Source organism: Thalassophryne amazonica, chromosome 10 (genome assembly GCF_902500255.1).
Source record: "Thalassophryne amazonica chromosome 10, fThaAma1.1, whole genome shotgun sequence".
In the NCBI taxonomy this organism is placed as follows: domain Eukaryota; kingdom Metazoa; phylum Chordata; class Actinopteri; order Batrachoidiformes; family Batrachoididae; genus Thalassophryne; species Thalassophryne amazonica.
Genome location: NC_047112.1, coordinates 66,051,507 through 66,070,124, shown reverse-complemented (window position 1 = coordinate 66,070,124; position 18,618 = coordinate 66,051,507). Strand labels below are relative to the sequence as shown.

Here is an 18,618-nt window from a genome sequence, read left to right as displayed (position 1 = left end):
TCTCATCGAGACATCTCCGTTCAGGAATCCCAACCCCCACACTACGCAGCCAGCTGGAAGCACTTGTGGAGATGTTTCAGCACACACATTTTTGAGCACAAAATGCATGGAACACTGCCATCTACTGGATGGGAGTTTAAATAGCATCCAACTGCCACATGGTCGCTATTTGTTGCGCTGAATCACACACTGAATTTTCAGTTTTGCAAATGCCTTTTTTAATGAAAAAAATGACATATTTGCAAATACACATTTATTTGTAAAAACCAACACACACATTACAGTAACTAACTTGTGTGTTGGTTTTTTAAAAATAAATAAACCAACCAACCAATGATGAGGAGGCTCATTTTCCCATAATGTCTTTTGGCATCTGTGAGTTTTAATGCTCAAACTTTCAGAATTGGCGCATTATTTTAAAACTAAAAGATAATTGTGATATTTTCACTTTATAAAATGACAGAGTTCATTCATATCAATAACTGCCCAGAATTACTTTGGTTTTTAAATCAAACCATAAGCCAAACCTGCTTTGCTGTTTATGCCTTCTGCCACATGTCTGGGGCACGGTATGTTGAATGTAAGTGACTTTTTTTGTAGCAGCCTGGCAGCCAGGCCCCTTGTGCTGTGGTGAGGTTGAGCTCAGCTCCTCACAGCTGCCCTACTGCTGCAAAACACGTAACAAACAGGAGCTAACATGTATGATTTTAGGGTTTACAAACGTTTTTGATGGTTCGGCTTTACTAACTATGCCAGCAGAAAACGTTAGCAGACTAAAACTTAGCAAAACTAAATTTAGCTGAAGCTAATTGGTCCGCTGATGGTTTTCGAAGTTAGATGAAAAGCTAATCTGCTAACAAAAGGTTAGCTTCCCTAATTAGCAGTTAGCAGATTAGGGGAACTGTGCCCACCACTGTGAGCAAGCACATTGGTAATAGTAAAGGGGAAAAAACTCCCTCTGGCTTCTTTTGATTATTGGAGAAAACCTCAAGCAGTCCATCTTCTTTGGCCATACCAACAAACAAAAGCACAACAAAGAATTGTCAAACATGCGCCAACAAAAATGTTGCAGTGAAGTAACTATAGAGTACATTGATCACAATGACAAATGGCTAAAAAGACAAATGACAAATGGCTAAAAAGACAAACAGGAAATGAAGAACGATGGACTACAATTGGCGAGTCAGTGATTGTATTGATGCCAGAGCAGTCAATAAAATATAACATTTCCTGGTTTTCACTGTAGCCACAATGAATGTCTAAACCCCCCACATGATGCCTCCTTGTCCCTTTAGCAATTTCTGGATTTGAAATGGCCCAGTGCCGAAAAGCATCCCTCAGACGGGATCAAGTTTAAAGTATTTCCATGTTCATGACTGCAGAGCTTGTGAACCCTGCACAAGCTTCACAAATTAAACCATGAGGAAATGCATCACATCACAGAAGCCACTGATGCTCTCAGCTCTCTTTCACTGTGTCTTTAAATGCATGAGTACACATTAGAGAATGACGCTCTCGTTTTGGGTATACAGCACTGTTCTGTATGCTTGTTAAGATTATTTGTGTGCCTGCAGATGCAATATGTGTGTAGATGCAACTACCAGTGGGTTTTTAATATTGTCTGCTTCTCAGTTTAATGTTGCTTCTGTTTTGCCCTCCCTTCACTTTAGTCCAGAATGGAGAACAGTAAACATACTGTGGACCTCTCTCTTCCTTTTGTGTCCGTCTCATCCTTTTGTGTCTTATGTGTTCTCCTCCCTTTTTTCTTGATTGGTTTTTCAGTACTTCTACATGGATCTGCTGTTGTGGCTAGATTAAGAGCCACTGTCGATATGAGGTGCTTATGTTTGTGCTCTGCTGTAAAACAAAGCAAATGGAATGACTTCATTACAAAATATACCAAGTAAATGTTTAGGCCACTTATTCTCTCTTACAAAGTCTGCAAATTAAACATGTTGTATTATTGCACACATTTTTTGACTGTCTTGCACAGTGATTTGGCTTGGAGCTGTCACTGATGATGGGCTTCAGCTGTGACTTTGACTCTGATGTTATTGACAGTTTTCTGCTGAGGGCCTGTTCATTCTGGTCAATCTGCCTGTTCAGCACAAAAACTTTCAGTGAGTCAGCTAAACTCATAGCAGCATTGACAGACTGTCGACTGGCCACTTGACCAGGATGATTTTGTGTCTAACATAGTGGTGGAATATATGTCAGTCACAAAAGTTGCTTATCAGCTTTTGACCACTGATAAGCAACTTTTTTGCTCGGCTTACATAATTGGACCGTATGCAGTCTGACTTAAAATGGTCTGTTTAAAGTTTGTTGACTGGATGTCTGTGTTTAGGAAAGTAACTCATTGAGGCAAAAACAGTAGAATGAAGTGGAAATGGCTCTTTACTGGTATTGGAGATGGCATGCTACATAGTGTGCTGACAGAGAATCCAGTTAATCTAGTTAGTTTTTGTCTTAATTTCATTTCATGGCCTAAATTTCTGATCTCTGTCAAGGAGGTTATATTTTATGGCAAAGGATCAATATTTGGCACGCCGCTACATGGACCCCATTACTCGTAGGTTCACGACTATCATCATGTACGTTCACCAACTTGTTCTGCATGTTTTAGAAGTGGAATGAAGTTGATGGGTTTAACTATGTGACATCAGTACATGTTAAAGTATAATGTTCCATGGTGAAGGGTCAAAATGGTGGTGACATAGTGACCACACCCTTCGACATGGAAAAAAGCTTTTGAAAACTTTTGATCAGTATAGTCTCTGGATGATGTTAAAGAAATTTGAAGTGCATTGGACAGAATCCCTAGGAGGAGTTGGTTCAAATACAACGTGTAGAAATCACCCCAAAATTACATAAAGATTCAAAATGGCCAACTTCCTGTTTAGAGTAGACCAATGGTGCAAGACACTTTTGTGTATGTCTGTGCAAGTCACACATGTGTACCAATGTTCATCCCCCTACTCCAAAAAATCCCTATGGGGAGGGGTTTTTGAAAGTTGCAAGGGGGCGCTATAGAGGCATTTTCCCCCGCCCATCTGCGATGCCCCTATGACATGTAAGAGGTTGTCATTCTTGACCTCAGTATCAATTTTCATGATATGACAAAATTAAAGCCATCAAAAAGAAGAACATAATTTCATGGCGAAGGGTCGGTATTCGGCATGCCACCACACAGACTCCATTACGCGTAGCTTCACAGCGATCATCACGTATCTTCACCAACTTGTTCTACATGTTTTAGAAGTGGAATGAAGTTGATGGAGTTAACTATGTGACATCAGTACCTGATAAAGTATAAATAGGACATTTCCTGTTACCATTGGGGGGCACTGTGTGTTAGGTGGGAAGTTAATATATGGCTATGTTCATGGCCCAGCCCTCATCATGTCCAGCAAGTTTGAAGAATCTACAATGAGGTATGTGGGCGGAACAGCCATTCAAAGTGAAACTGTGTGCTCCGAAATGCTTGCCAAAGTTTGACGAACCCTAGCAGCCACGCCTTTTGACCTACATAAATTATTTTCATAACTTTTGATCAGCATGGGGTCATGATGATGTGTACCAAATTTGAAGATGATTGGATGAAATCCCTAGGACGAGTTTGTTCAAATGTAAGTAGTGGAAATGGCCAAAAATCGCAAAAATTACGTTAAAATTGAAACATAAAATCAAAATGGCCGACTTCCTGTCGACATTTCACCATGACATTAAGAGACTATTTTGTGCTTCCCAGCATGGTAAATATGTGTACCAAATTTTGTGAGCCTATGACAAAAAAAACTCCAATGGGGAGGGTTTTTTTGAAAATTTGTAGAGGACGTCATTTCCATGCGAGCATGTGTGCGACCCCCAAAATATCAAATTTTGTATCCGTCCGAGCGACTTTGCAAAGTTAGTTTTTATTATTTTATTTTATTATTACTTCTATTTTGTCATTTGATTTTTAAATAGACCACAATGGAAATAAGTGTTTTAACTTTCTTTTGTCATCCATGTAATTTTAAAATATTTACAGTTATATGTACTTATACTCACATTTTTAATATAAAGATGATTTACTGCACCCTGCTGGAGAGGTGTTTGAGTCCAAAATGTAATTAGTAGGGGTGGGCAAACATAAAAATTCTTAATCGCATTAACTCAATGACTTTCTGTGATTAATCATGATTAATCGCATGGTATATGTGAAACCCAAAAATGAATTCAAAAGCAGCTTAAAAGCAGTTTTATTTAAAAATGTAAATGAACGTTGCATATATTTGAAAATGTAAATTTCAACTGAAACACTCTAATAAAATCAAATATAAAACCACTGGCAGGTCATTTGTTATCCTGTTGCATGTCAAAATGAGAATCTGTAAAAATAGATAAATAAAAAAACTAACCATTGACGTGGTACCTGAGACTTGTATAGCTTCTGTGAAACGCAAATTCTGCGTTGCAGTGATTACAGATAACTTTGCTTTTCTCCAATGCGCCATCCTCAGGGCTGGATCCAGAGTGAAAATCTGACAGATGCATTTTTGCCCAATGATAAAATAAAAATCATATGCGTCTTGTTATTCAATAATCCTCATTCTTTTTTTCGTGTGCAACATACACTGTCACATTTCTTTTAATATATTTATTATACTTCATGGACCATAGTGAACACTTCTTATTTGTATAAATATGATGTCCTAAAAAAACACTATAGCAAAAATTGACTAAACGGATCAAATTTATTGCCAAAATCTTTCAATTATATCTGAATCTATATATGATTTTTTTTTTCAATTGATAAAATCTATAAAAATTTGGCTGCATATATTCTTAATAATATATTGAGATACAGACAGTTCACAGAAGACATTTTCCATTGATACCAATCAAAATTAGAAACAGTCCAGCAGGTAACAATATTCATGTCCATGACTAAATATACTAAAACAAATACGTCACAATTGTACACATACCACAATTTGATATGTGTGTACAATTGTGATGTATTTGTTTTAGTATATTTAGATTTTGTTGTGATTTGGCACTTTATAAGCTGATTAAATTGAATTGAAATTGAACATTTTATTGAGTCCTAAAGTAAATAAATATGAAATTGGTCACTGGATCCTTAAACTTTGGACATATTAAACTCTACATGGTGAATCTTTGATCTCTAGACATAAATAGGAAGAAACAAAATCTGTAGTTTTTGTCAAAAGCATTTCCTTTCAGGCATTATTGGCATGAATGTGTTTCCATATATCTGAGCTGAGCTCTTACAGCTGCTGTGCTTCACTTCAGAATGTAATTTGAAAAGAAAATACAGCACGTTTCATTTTGGGAGGAAAAAAGTTTTAGTCGATTGTAGTTTCTTGTCTGTATTACAACGTTTGGAAAGAGGTGTCATTTTATTTAAAGCGACGATTCATTTTGAAGTTATTAATTCCAACCGTACTCTGTCTCGGCCGCGCAGCATTTCAAGCTGTGTGAACGGCACGGAGGACGATTCTCGTTTCTTGACAGCAACAAGACAAGAGTCCCAGTTAGTGACTTTGATCCACACAAAAGTGACTGATGATATTTTAATGGCTTTGAGAGGGGATAAGAAGCGGACTTGCAGTTTCTGAAGAGCAGTGAATCAAAGAACCAACGAGTTACTGGATCGAAGCATTGCTTCAATGGTTCATGGTTTCAAAGTGGAGCCGCGCTGCAGAAACGGTTGATTATAGACCAAACCCTGAATATCCGACTTTATTTGTAAAATCCGTATAATTTACAGACTATAGGTTGACATGAAAACCACCGAAAAGCTGTGTTCACCACGGGGACACGTTCGGCACTATTCGGGATTATTCAAGTTTTTTTTTTACCGAAGACGAACAATGCGTAAAAAAAATTTGACCGATGCAGCTGCATCGGTCCAAACCAGTCTGGATCCGGGCCTGATCCTGTAGAACTTTGTACCGAAAATGTCCATTCAGAAGTTCGGCGTCTTTCTGCATTTTGTTTTGTTGTGCATTGCATAGCCTGTACTTTTCTCGATCCTTGTGTCGTTTTCTGTGTGAACTCAACTATCAGCAGGAAGCAGCAACATAAGCTCGCTCCCGACTGACGCTTTCAAAATAAAAGGCAACGAACAACAGTCATAAAAGGCTAAAAAAATAAAAAAAAACCGCAGCGTTAAGGGGAGGAACAAAATTGTCAGCGATAATGACCTCAATAATTAATGCAATGTTAGCGCGTTAACGTTGCCCAGCCCTAGAATTTGCAATGTGAGCTAATAATCGTAGCTTAGTGTTCCAGTCATCCTTGACCCAAAATACATAAGCATGCCAAACAGCAAATGTGAACTGTGCTCTTTTTGTTCCTGATCAAAGTTGCACGCACGCACGCACGCATGCATGCACAGCTGCTGTAAGCAGGTGCTTTGAATTGGATAAACAGAGACTGTGGCTGAAGGCATTAAAACCACTACACATTTCACTCATGGTACCAACATGAAACTTAAGAGCAACATGAGACTGACTCTACACTGGCTAAACCAATTGAGCTACAAAAACACAATAAATCAATACCCCTAACAATACTGTTAAACTAACACAAACCACAATAACATTTAAAACCTCAACACCCCGACTTGTTAATTTCTCCAAAAATATTTGTCTTATCAACTTTGCATTTTCGCAGTGTTCGCAGTGTGACCCAAAATATACACTCAACAAAATATAAACGCAACACTTTTGGTTTTGCTCCCATTTTGTATGAGATGAACTCAAAGATCTAAAACTTTTTCCACATACACAATATCACCATTTCCCTCAAATATTGTTCACAAACCAGTCAAAATCTGTGATAGTGAGCACTTCTCCTTTGCTGAGATAATCCATCCCACCTCACAGGTGTGCCATATCAAGATGCTGATTAGACACCATGATTAGTGCACAGGTGTGCCTTAGACTGCCCACAATAAAAGGCCACTCTGAAAGGTGCAGTTTTGTTTTATTGGGGGGGGATACCAGTCAGTATCTGGTGTGACCACCATTTGCCTCATGCAGTGCAACACATCTCATTCGCATAGAGTTGATCAGGTTGTCAATTGTAGCCTGTGGAATGTTGGTCCACTCCTCTTCAATGGCTGTGCGAAGTTGCTGGATATTGGCAGGAACTAGTACACGCTGTTGTATACGCCGGTCCAGAGCATCCCAAACATGCTCAATGGGTGACATGTCCGGTGAGTATGCCGGCCATGCAAGAACTGGGACATTTTCAGCTTCCAAGAATTGTGTACAGATCCTTGCAACATGGGGCCGTGCATTATCCTGCTGCAACATGAGGTGATGTTCTTGGATGTATGGCACAACAATGAGCCTCAGGATCTTGTCACGGTATCTCTGTGCATTCAAAATGCCATCAATAAAATGCACCTGTGTTCTTCGTCCATAACAGACACTTGCCCATACCATAACCCCACCGCCACCATGGGCCACTCGATCCACAACATTGACATCAGAAAACCGCTCACCCACACGATGCCACACACGCTGTCTGCCATCTGCCATGAACAGTGTGAACTGGGATTCATCCGTGAAGAGAACACCTTTCCAACATGCCAAACGCCAGCGAATGTTAGCATTTGCCCACTCAAGTCGGTTACGATGACGAACTGGAGTCAGGTCGAGCATGCAGATGAGCTTCCCTGAGACGGTTTCTGACAGTTTGTGCAGAAATTAATTGGTTATGCAAACCGATTGTTTCAGCAGGTGTCCGAGTGGCTGGTCTCAGACGATCTTGGAGGTGAACATGCTGAATGTGGAGGTCCTGGCTGGTGTGGTTACACGTGGTCTGCGGTTGTGAGGCTGGTTGGATGTACTGCCAAATTCCCTGAAATGCCTTTGGAGACGGCTTATGGTAGAGAAATGAACATTCAATACACGAGCAACAGTTCTGGTTGACATTCCTGCTGTCAGCATGCCAATTGCATGCTCCCTCAAATCTTGCGACATCTGTGGCATTGTGCTGTGTGATAAAACTGCACCTTTCAGAGTGGCCTTTTATTGTGGCCAGTCTAAGGCACACCTGTGCACTAATCATGGTGTCTAATCAGCATCTTGATATGGCACACCTGTGAGGTGGGATGGATTATCTCAGCAAAGGAGAAGTGCTCACTATCACAGATTTAGACTGGTTTGTGAACAATATTTGAGGGAAATGGTGATATTGTGTATGTGGAAAAAGTTTTAGATCTTTGAGTTCATCTCATACAAAATGGGAGCAAAACCAAAAGTGTTGCGTTTATATTTTTGTTGAGTGTATAAGCATGCCAACGCCAAATATCAGTTCTCCCCGGTTTTTGCGTGATCAAAGCCATACACATGAGGGAGTTTACTGAGATTGCAGTGGGAAAGAAGCTTTTGCAAAATCTAGATGTTCTGCTCTGAATGCCCTGATAATATCTGTCTGAGGGCAGAAGGGAGAACAGTCCGTGGTTGGGATGTGGGGTCTGCCATTATTTTTATGTCTTTTGACAGGTAGCGGCTGTGGACAGTGTCCTTGATGGGAGGGTGAGGAGTGCCAGTGACCTTCTCAGCAGCTGACCACTCTCTGCAGGGCCTTGCAATCCATGGCAGTGCAGCTCTCATGCCAGATAGAGGTGCAGTGTGTTAGGATGCTCTCCATCATGCCCCTGTAGAAAGTGGTGAGGATGTAGTAGGGAAGGTGAGCTCTCCTTAGCCATTACTGGTTGGCTTTCTTGATCAGGGAGGATCTGTGCTGGGTCCAGGTCAAGTCAGTGCAGATGTGCACCCCCACCCTTGGTGCTCTGGGCGATCTCCTATGGATCGGAGCATGTGGGTGGGCCAGTTCCTCCTAAGATCAACAGTGACCTTCTTTGTCTTGTCGACATTCAGGTCTAGGTTGTTACTGGTGTGCCAGCCCACCAGATGTTCCACCTCCTCTCTGTACGCCAGTTCCTCATTGTCCTGAATCAGACCCACCACTGTCATGTCATCTGCATACTTTATGATGTGTGTGGTAGCACCGCAGTCAGTGTTTTTTTTTTTTGGTACCGGGATGATAGTTGCTTTCTTGAAGTAGGAGGGAATGACTGCCTGCCACAGTGAAGCGTTAAATATGTCTGTAAGTACTTCAGCCAGTTGGTACACACACCCTTTAAGCAGACGGCCGGTTATGTTGTTCATTGGTTAAGTCCTCTACTTTTCCCCTATTTATAGTTATTAATTATGGAACATAAGCCATTTTGCAAGGCACTATTTGAAATGTTTTATCACTGTTTTTGAGTCAACATTGACAGTTTGTTGTGTGGGCCGCTGAAGAGGAGGTACTGCTGGCCCACCACCACTAGAGGGCGCCCTGCCTGGAGTGCGGGCTCCAGGCACCGGAGGGCGCTGCCGCCTTACAGGAGCAGCCAGGATGACAGCTGTCACCCATCACTGGAGACAGCTGATCCCAAAAAACAAGGAGGTATATCAGCAGGACGGCATCTCCACCTCATTTGCCGAGATATCGCCTTACCAAAGAGGTAACAATCTCAGCCTACACATACGTGTGACTTTAATTGTATTCTTGTTGATTATCTGTAGGACAGCTGACTACCAGACAGCATTTGGATAAGTACTCACCTTCCTACACTTCTTGATTGTTGTTGACGAGAGGTGGAGGTGGACTCTCCACCCTCCGTGTTGCTGGGTGCAGCCGCATCCACACCTGACTGCTTCTGTTTCTTGCCAGCAGTACCGGATCCGACGAGCGGAGGCAGTGGCCACCTGGGAATTCGGGACTTGGCGGCTCCAGTATTCCCGGGGTTCGGTGGCAGAGGAAATCGGGTTGGTTCCGGTTCGACTTGGACAGACGTCTCCTATCGTCGAGCCTGCCCACACGACGCCGTTGTAATTAAACTCAGTCTCAATATTGTAATCAGTTGTATTTGTTGTGCCTGTTTCACAACAGTAAAAACAGTGTTATTTGACTCCTCCATTGTCCGTTCATTTGCGCCCCCTGTTGTGGGTCCGTGTTCCTACACTTTCACAACACAGTTAGTACTGTGGAAATTGTGACTGATGACAAAATGAGCCATAATTTCCCATTTTGACAAAGCAGCAGCATGTCACTTTATTTCTCCTATTTCACACAATTCAGACTTTTTATAACAGCTTGACCATGGACATTAACTTCACTGAAGTCCTGACGGGAAAAGCACCACAGGGACCGAGATACCTTGTCATATGCATAGCAGGAATAAACATTGTCCATTGTCCATGCAGGGGCCGAGACAGGAAACATCAATATCCGAGACACTTTGTTATATGCACATCAGGAATAAACATTGCCAATTACCCACGCAGGGGCCAAGACAGGAAACATCAATATCTCAGACACTTTATTATATGCACAGCAGGAATAAACATTGCCAATTACCATATTTTCCGGACTATAAGTCGCACTTTTTTACATGTTTTGGCCGGGGGTGCGACCTATACTCCGGTGCGACTTATAAATGAAAAATATACTGGTAGGATCTCAATTAATTTACTGTAACAAAACAATTTTACGTGACAGAATCGATCTATGTTTTAAAATGGCCACCGGAAAAGGAAATGCAATGCATCATGGACACTGTAGTATGGCGGCCGTCCTACAGGTCACGCTGGTCGTGATAACCAATCAGAGAACAGAACGTTGGACGCGTATTCCTCACCTCACCCACAGCGTGTGAAGCTGACGAACACAGTGCTTGCTGTTATTCCCGCATGGCGAACAAAACAGCTTCAACCCTTGGATATCAGTGTGAGCAGAGTGTTTAAGTTGACGCTGAGAGCTGCGTGGGAGCACTGGGTGAGCAACGGCGGAGGATTAGCGTGTGCACTTGGAAGGAGCTGGCGTCGATGATTGTGAAAAGCGTTTGAAGCAGACGAATATGGTGTTTATTCCGGGACGGCTAACAAAACAGCTTCAACCCTTGGATATCAGTGTGAGCAGAGTTGATGCTGAGCGCTGCATGGGAGCACTGAGCGATGGCGGAGGATTAGCGTCTGCACTTGGAAGGAGCTGGATCGACACCGCTGGGTGGTCATGAGCTGTGCAGGTAGGTGCTGCATGGTTCGGCTCGCAATGTGGTCTGCAAAATACAAACATATCCATAGGTAAAATGCAGCTCACGAGAGGACACTCAAGGTTTGTGTGACTGTTCCTGCGACTTCTGATTACCATAGAAAAATAAAAATTTTAACGTTACTGATAACTTAACAAGACAACGGAGAAGGCCTGAAAAAATGCCACCAAAAAGAAAATCATACTCTGCAGATTACAAGTTACGACTGGTGAAATATGCATCCGAAAACGGTAGCCGTCACAATATTATCATCTGAACTTTTCATGTTAACATACCTGTATGTCCATGGGACTTATAATCCAGTGTAACTTATTTATGGTTTATTTTTCTTTATAATGGATAAAGTGGCTGGTGCGACTTATACTCCGGTGCGACTTATTTATGGTTTATTTTTCTTTATAATGGATAATGTGGCTGGTGCGACTTACACTCCGGTGCGACTTAAAGTCCGGAAAATACGGTACTCACGCAAGGGCTAAGACAGGAAATGGATGCACACCTTGGCGTGTTAAGACATGCAGAATAGGGGACACACTCTAACCACAAGTGGTGACACTTTGGTATGCGCTTTGCACATCTGGGTGGGTTACCACATACCAAACAGGAAACGCACTCAATGGTGACTTATGTCCACAATGTCCATTACTTGTTAAATTTCTGCCACGTACCCCTCAACAGAATTGACCATAATGAAAAGATTAAATGTTATCAAAGGGGAGGGTGAATAATCTGACCGCAACTCCTCTGCACTGGAGCATTGGAGACACCATGGCGTAAAGCCACCATAGGCCTCCCCGTGGGGGTGTGGGCCGAGTAGGGGGACACCCTCGTGGAGGCAGATGGGAAGCTCTGTGAGTCTGTCCAGATCCAGGTGGGCTGGCTTGAGGCGGTCCACTGAAATGTGCTCAACTTTGCCGCCTATGTCAACCACAGTTTTTATCCCCTGTTTTCAATATGCAAAATGAGCTGTCATAGGGGGTCCCATGAGCATCATGGCAAATACAGATGTAGTCCACTAACTGCAGGCGTGAGGGAGTGTAGGAAGATGGAAGGCCGTGCTGTGAAGTACACACAGGTGCAAAAAGCCTATCCTTGTCCTGAAGCTCGCTCAGTTGATGGGCAGCCGACCAGCAGATGCTAGTCTCAGGAATGAAATCTCCTGGGACCTACAGTGGTTGGCCATAAATTAATTTGGTTGATGAAGACAGGAGGTCCTCTTTGGGTGCAGTTTGTAGGCCCAGCATGACCCATGGGAGACTGTCCACCCAACTGCCGTCTGTTGAGTTGGCCCGCAGATAGACTTTCATAGAGTGATGAAAGTGCTCACATAGTCCATTAGCCTGGGGGTGATATACTGTGGTCCAGTGGAGTTTCACACCCAAGCTGTCTGCAATTGCATCCCATAGCTTGGACATAAACTGCGTGCACCTGTCAGAAGAGAGGTCAGATGAAGGGCCGAAATGGGAGACTCAGGTGCCGATGAATGCCCGGGCCATCTCAGCCATTTTTGCAGCCATCAATGGAACAGCCTCTGGCCACTAGGTGGTCCCATTCACTATTGTAAGGAGGTGTGTGAAACCCGGGGGGCCGCGAGGTCCACATTAATGTGATTGAACCTCCGTTCAGATACAGGGAAGTGAGACAGGGGAGCTTTGGAATGGTGGTGGATCTTGGAGTGCTGACACTCACCACAAGAGTCTATAACTTTCTTCTTGAGTACGTGCCAGATCAACTTGGCAGCCAAGTTGGTGGCAGCCAAGGTCCAAGTGTCTGGACCAGGGTTCAGACACTTTAGCCATGGCAAAAGTCAGTGGTTTGTGGTCGACGATAGCTGTAAACCCCCGGCCCTCCAGCAGTGTATGGAAGTGTAGGATGGCAAGCAGTTCCCAGTCAAAAGTGCTACACTTAAGCTCACTGGGGCATAATTGCCAACTAAATAAAGTGAACGGCTGCCGGGCACCGTTCACCCACTGCTTGTGACCTCCACACACAGCATGATCAGATGCAGTCATGGTGACGACTCTGGGGCGTCCGGCAATGGAATGAGCCAGCGTTGTTGCGCAGCTGAGGCAGCTTTGGCATCCATGAATGCTTTGTCTCTCTCAGTGGACCAATCCATGAGGTTCTTGGGCGCTTTCCCCTTCAGGGCCTCATACATGGGGTGCATAATTGTGGCATCCTTGGGAATGAAGTGGTGGTAAAAGATCACTATTCCCAAAAACTCCTGCAGGGCCCATACTGTGACCGGCTGTGGAAAGGTTACAACCGCGTGCACCTTAGACGGGAGTGGCACAGACCCGTCCTTAGTGACTCTGTGCCCCAGGAAGTCAATGGTGGTCAAGCCAAACTGGCACTTAGCTGGGTTGATGATCAGCCCATGCAGACTGAGGCGTTCAAACAGTATCCGCAGGTGGGACAATTGTTGTGTTTGTGAGGAACTGGCCACAAGAATGTCATCCAGGTATACAAACAGGATGGGCAGGTCATGTAGCACAGAATCCAGGAGGTGCTGCAAGGACTGGGTGGCCAAATGGCATTCTCAAGATCTCAGACAGTCCAAAATGGGTGATCACCACTGTTTTGGGGACATCCAGTGGGTGGACAGGCACTTGGTGGTATCCACGCACAAGGTCTACCTTCAAGAAATTGACCATAACCCCCAGTTGCGGTGAAAAATCCTGGATGTGGGCTACTGGGTAGCAGTTAGGGTTAGGGTTACCGCCGGGCTTGTGAACCATATGTAGGGGTGACACCCATGGACTGTTGGAGCGCTGAGTCATTCCATGTTGTCGAACTCAGCTTTGGCAATGCCGAGCTTGGCTTTGTCGAGAGCCTTCGCCCAGGAGTACACAGGTGAACTTGTAGTGGTGATATGGTGGTGATACTCCGTGCTTGGCGGCGGAGGATGAAAAGGTCGGTTGCGTGAGTGAAGGGAATTCTCTGAGCAGGCGATGAAACATGTCAGCCTGTGATGTCATGAAAAATAGTCTGGTCCACGCCACTGATGGTGCAGCTGTATGAACAAAAGGTGGTGGCATCAATCAAGCACCAGTTTTTGACATCCACTAGTAGTCTATAAGCACATAAAAAATCCGTGCCCAGGAGAGGGACAGCGTCTTTAGCCGTGATGAAGACCCAACTAAATCTCTGGCTCCCAAAACACAAGTCCACATCTTGAGTGCCATAAGTGCGTATAGGGCTGCCATTTGTGGTTGCAAGGGAGAGCCAAACTCATCTGCCAGAACGCCCAGTCTGGAAGCGGGCAGAATGTGCCTCTGTGCACTGTCGTCGCACAGGAAATAATGGCCAGAGATACACCATCTCTGGCCATCATTTCCTGTGCGTCTTGGATGAACAGTAGCCTGCCTGTACAGCTGACGCTCATGGCCACTACTGAGCGTCGGGTCCAATGTTTCCCTTTCCTCTGCAAGCAGAGAGTGGGTGGCAATGCTTGGCTCTGGTTCCAAATTTACCATGGTAGAAACACAAGCTGGGTTCTGGACACTGCCGAGGTAAAACAGGTGCTATTGTCATGAATGTTGCATCACCTGTGAGTGGCGTAGGCATGTGAAAGGTGTGGGCAGGGGCAGTTCTGGTGGTGTGGGCGTGGATGAGTGCCGCAGCAGCCATACTGTAGTGTGGTGTTGACCAGCCAGAAAAATAATTGTCCACTTCGTTAGCCAGTGCACAGCAGTCTGCAATGGTGGTGTTGGCCAAAGCTGCATGCACCGGAGGGGGTGCCGTCAGAAGATGTGGATGAAGAGTATGCTGTGCAGTGAAAAAGCTTGCTGGCCCTCTCACCATCAGAAAGTTCATATGTCTTTAAAAGGTGAGCCTCGAGAGCTGCGTATTTCTTCACTGCCGGGGGAGTTTGCAGGAGACTAATCAGTCTTGCTGGGGGTTGACACGACATAGTACTTTGTGTCATCTGCGGTGATGTCCTGCAGTACAAACTGCGCCTCTGCTGAAACTCCCAAAACTCTGGAAGCTTCAGAGGCACAACATTCACCATCATACTTGCATTTGCATGTCTTTTAAAAACATTCAGAAGACAGACGGTCACTAGTGTGGCTATTGCTACGAATGAAAAAAGGAGCCACAAATTCCGACAGCGCAATGGCGTGTCACTTTATTTTCACATAATTCAGACTTTTTATAACAGCTCAGCCCCGCCCATCAACATCACAGGCGTCCTGACAGGAGAAGCACCACAGGGGCTGAGACAGCTTGTCTTATGGATAGCAGGAATAAACATTGCCCATTGCCCTCACATGGGCCAACACAGGAAACATCAATATCTGACACAGTTTGTCATGTGCATAGCAGAAATAAACATTGCCAATTACCTATGCAGGGTCCGAGACAGGAAACATCAATACGCACACCTTGGCATGTTAACACATGCAGAACAGGGACACACTCAAACCACATGTGCCGACACTTTGGTATGCGCGTCACACATCTGAGCGTGTTACCACATACCAAACAGTCCACCACAGTACTGTATTTTCGGGAGTAGAAGTTGCACCTTTTTCTGTATTGTCAGCCCTTTTTATTGGGAGTTTTGTGCATTGTTGTGCTGTACTTTTAATTATTTGAAATATTCTTTTATTGAGTTTATTTTGTTTTGTGCCTTGATTACTGGAACAGCTCGATATAAATTGTTGTTGTTAACAATAATGATGAATGTGTGGTTTTTATTTTGTACATAGCTTTTAACTTTTTTGTATAAGTCACACGGAGTACAAGTTGCAGGACCTCTCAAACTAGTAAAAATAACTGACTGTGACTTATACTCCAGAAAATACGGTGTGTAATTGCACTGCAGCATATGAAAATTCAGTAAGGTATGTGTTCTATAATACATTCCAATTCTAAGGTATAACTCTACTAGTGTATACTAAGGTATATCTAAATATCTAAAAAAAAAAAGAATAGTAGAATAGAAGAGTAGAGTAGAGCCACTTAGGTGCATGGTCATGAGAACCAGGGATGGTAGGTTGAAAAGCTTTTTTTATCCCATGGGAACTCTCCCTACCCACCCAAGCGGCTCAAGAAAATGGACATCATGTATATAAGTGGTAATTTACACAATAAGGGTAATAAGCAACATATACAAGAAATATAGTTACTACATAATATTATAGGAGTTAGCTTCTAAATCCTAAATATTAATACAGGAGAAGACTGTAGTATACGTATACCTAGTCTGTAGACTAGTAGTAAAATTAAATTATAGCTAGTAGGCTAAGCTATAAATATGTTTATTTTATTATAGAAACAGAAGCTATGATGTAATATGTTTTAGGTATCTAAAGTTCACGCTGCTAGCTTACTATAGGAAGACAAAAGACATATAATATATGCTATCTATTGGAAATCCCAAACTTAGATACTATATGTTGATATCTATTAAAGAACCCATAAACTGAAGAATCATTAAAAATCTACACCATGTAAAATAAAAATGTAAATCACGAAAATAAGCTAACTATAGCTAGATGAGCTACCATTAAATTAGCTGTTAATAAGCTAACCGTACCTTGCTAGCCAACAAGGTTAAACAAAGCCGGTAACTAGCGTATAAAGTACAATAGCATAGTTTAACCCTACAATAACGGTATTAACAAATACATATAACAGCAAATGTAAACAAAAGTGCATTTTAACGTTAGCTTCCCAAACAGAAAAGAACTGACTATATTGTTAGCTATGATAAACGGTGCTGCAGCCAGCTAGATAAGCTAATGTTAGCTGTTAGGTTTAACTAATTGTACCCCACTCCTCCATTTTTATCACTAATATAATAATATTATAAAAAGAACAAAAAAAAGTTAAAGCATGCTGAAATGTAAAGAGAGCATGGGGCACGTGGCTGCAGTGACATGTAGGCCTGGTTAGCCTTTAACTAGCTCGACAGAAAGGGATAAGTTCCAGGTAAGCTAACGTAGAAAGTAGTAGGCCTAGTTACCACTTAGGTAGAAAACTCATTGTTAATAAAATAAAATAAAAAGAAAACAAAAACCTAAAAATGAAGAATGATAAAATGACGTTTAACTGGCATATATATATATATATATATATATATGTGTGTGTATATGTATATATATATATATATATATATATATATATATATGTGTGTGTGTGTGTGTAAGGCGAATGAGGCCTGGGCAGGTTATTAGATAATTATCTAATAATTAGGTTATTACATAATTAATAGCTAGTAGGCTAAGCTGTAATTGTAGCTATGTTACTGTATAAACAGAAGCTAAGATATAATATAGATATGTAGTGTTAAGAGTTCCTAAAACCCCTAAAAAGCGCAATCGTGGCATTTGGTTTTGTAAAACATTTTTCTCTCTTCCACGACTCTCTACTTGAACAAATTTAAACAGATCCTAAAGGCAAACTGTTATCTCCAACAGCTTATCTTCATGAGCAAGTTGCATCTGCATTGACCCTTTACAGATTTGACACTTTTCCCAACCACCCCTTCCCCTTTCCCATCATTCTGCCTTATTGTCATGATAATAACCTCCTTTATGGCTGACCAAAATAGTCAAGTTAATTGATGAAAAAGCGATCAGCAAGAGGAGCAGAAAGAGGGGGTTTGCATATATCAATCAATCAATCAATCAATTGTATTTATATAGCGCCAAATCACAACAAACAGTTGCCCCAAGGAGCTTTATATTGTAAGGCAAGGCCATACAATAATTACGTAAAAACCACAACGGTCAAAACGACCCCCTGTGAGCAAGCACTTGGCGACAGTGGGAAGGAAAAACTCCCTTTTAACAGGAAGAAACCTCCAGCAGAACCAGGCTCAGGGAGGGGCAGTCTTCTGCTGGGACTGGTTGGGACTGAGGGAGAGAACCAGGAAAAAGACATGCTGTGGAGGGGAGCAGAGATCAATCACTAATGATTAAATGCAGTGGTGCATACAGAGCAAAAAGAGAAAGAAACACTCAGTGCATCATGGGAACCCCCCAGCAGTCTAAGTCTATAGCAGCATAACTAAGGGATGGTTCAGGGTCACCTGATCCAGCCCTAACTATAAGCTTTAGCAAAAAGGAAAGTTTTAAGCCTAATCTTAAAAGTAGAGAAGGTGTCTGTCTCCCTGATCTGAATTGGGAGCTGGTTCCATAGGAGTGGAGCCTGAAAGCTGAAGGCTCTGCCTCCCATTCTACTCTTAGAAACCCTAGGAACTACAAGTAAGTCTGCAGTCTGAGAGCGAAGCGCTCTATTGGGGTGATATGGTACTATGAGGTCCCTAAGATAAGATGGGACCTGATTATTCAAAACCTTATAAGTAAGAAGAAGAATTTTAAATTCTATTCTAGAATTAACAGGAAGCCAATGAAGAGAGGCCAATATGGGTGAAATATGCTCTCTCCTTCTAGTCCCCGTTAGTACTCTAGCTGCAGCATTTTGAATTAACTGAAGGCTTTTCAGGGAACTTTTAGGACAACCTGATAATAATGAATTAC

At 42.6% G+C, this 18,618-nt stretch overlaps 1 protein-coding gene across 3 annotated transcripts in view; it reads left to right on the top strand.

The window, feature by feature from the left end:
- fcho1 (FCH and mu domain containing endocytic adaptor 1) overlaps positions 1-18,618 on the top strand; it is a 202,089-nt gene that overhangs the window by 78,836 nt on the left and 104,635 nt on the right. The window contains exon 1 of one of the 3 annotated variants that reach the window (XM_034180162.1): positions 8,529-8,650. The exons of the other annotated variants lie outside the window; for them this stretch is intronic. Coding sequence (XP_034036053.1) covers positions 8,621-8,650 — 30 coding nt within the window. The 5' untranslated portion in view covers positions 8,529-8,620. Of the gene's footprint in view, positions 1-8,528; positions 8,651-18,618 lie in introns of those variants that run through there. 3 annotated transcript variants of the gene reach the window in all.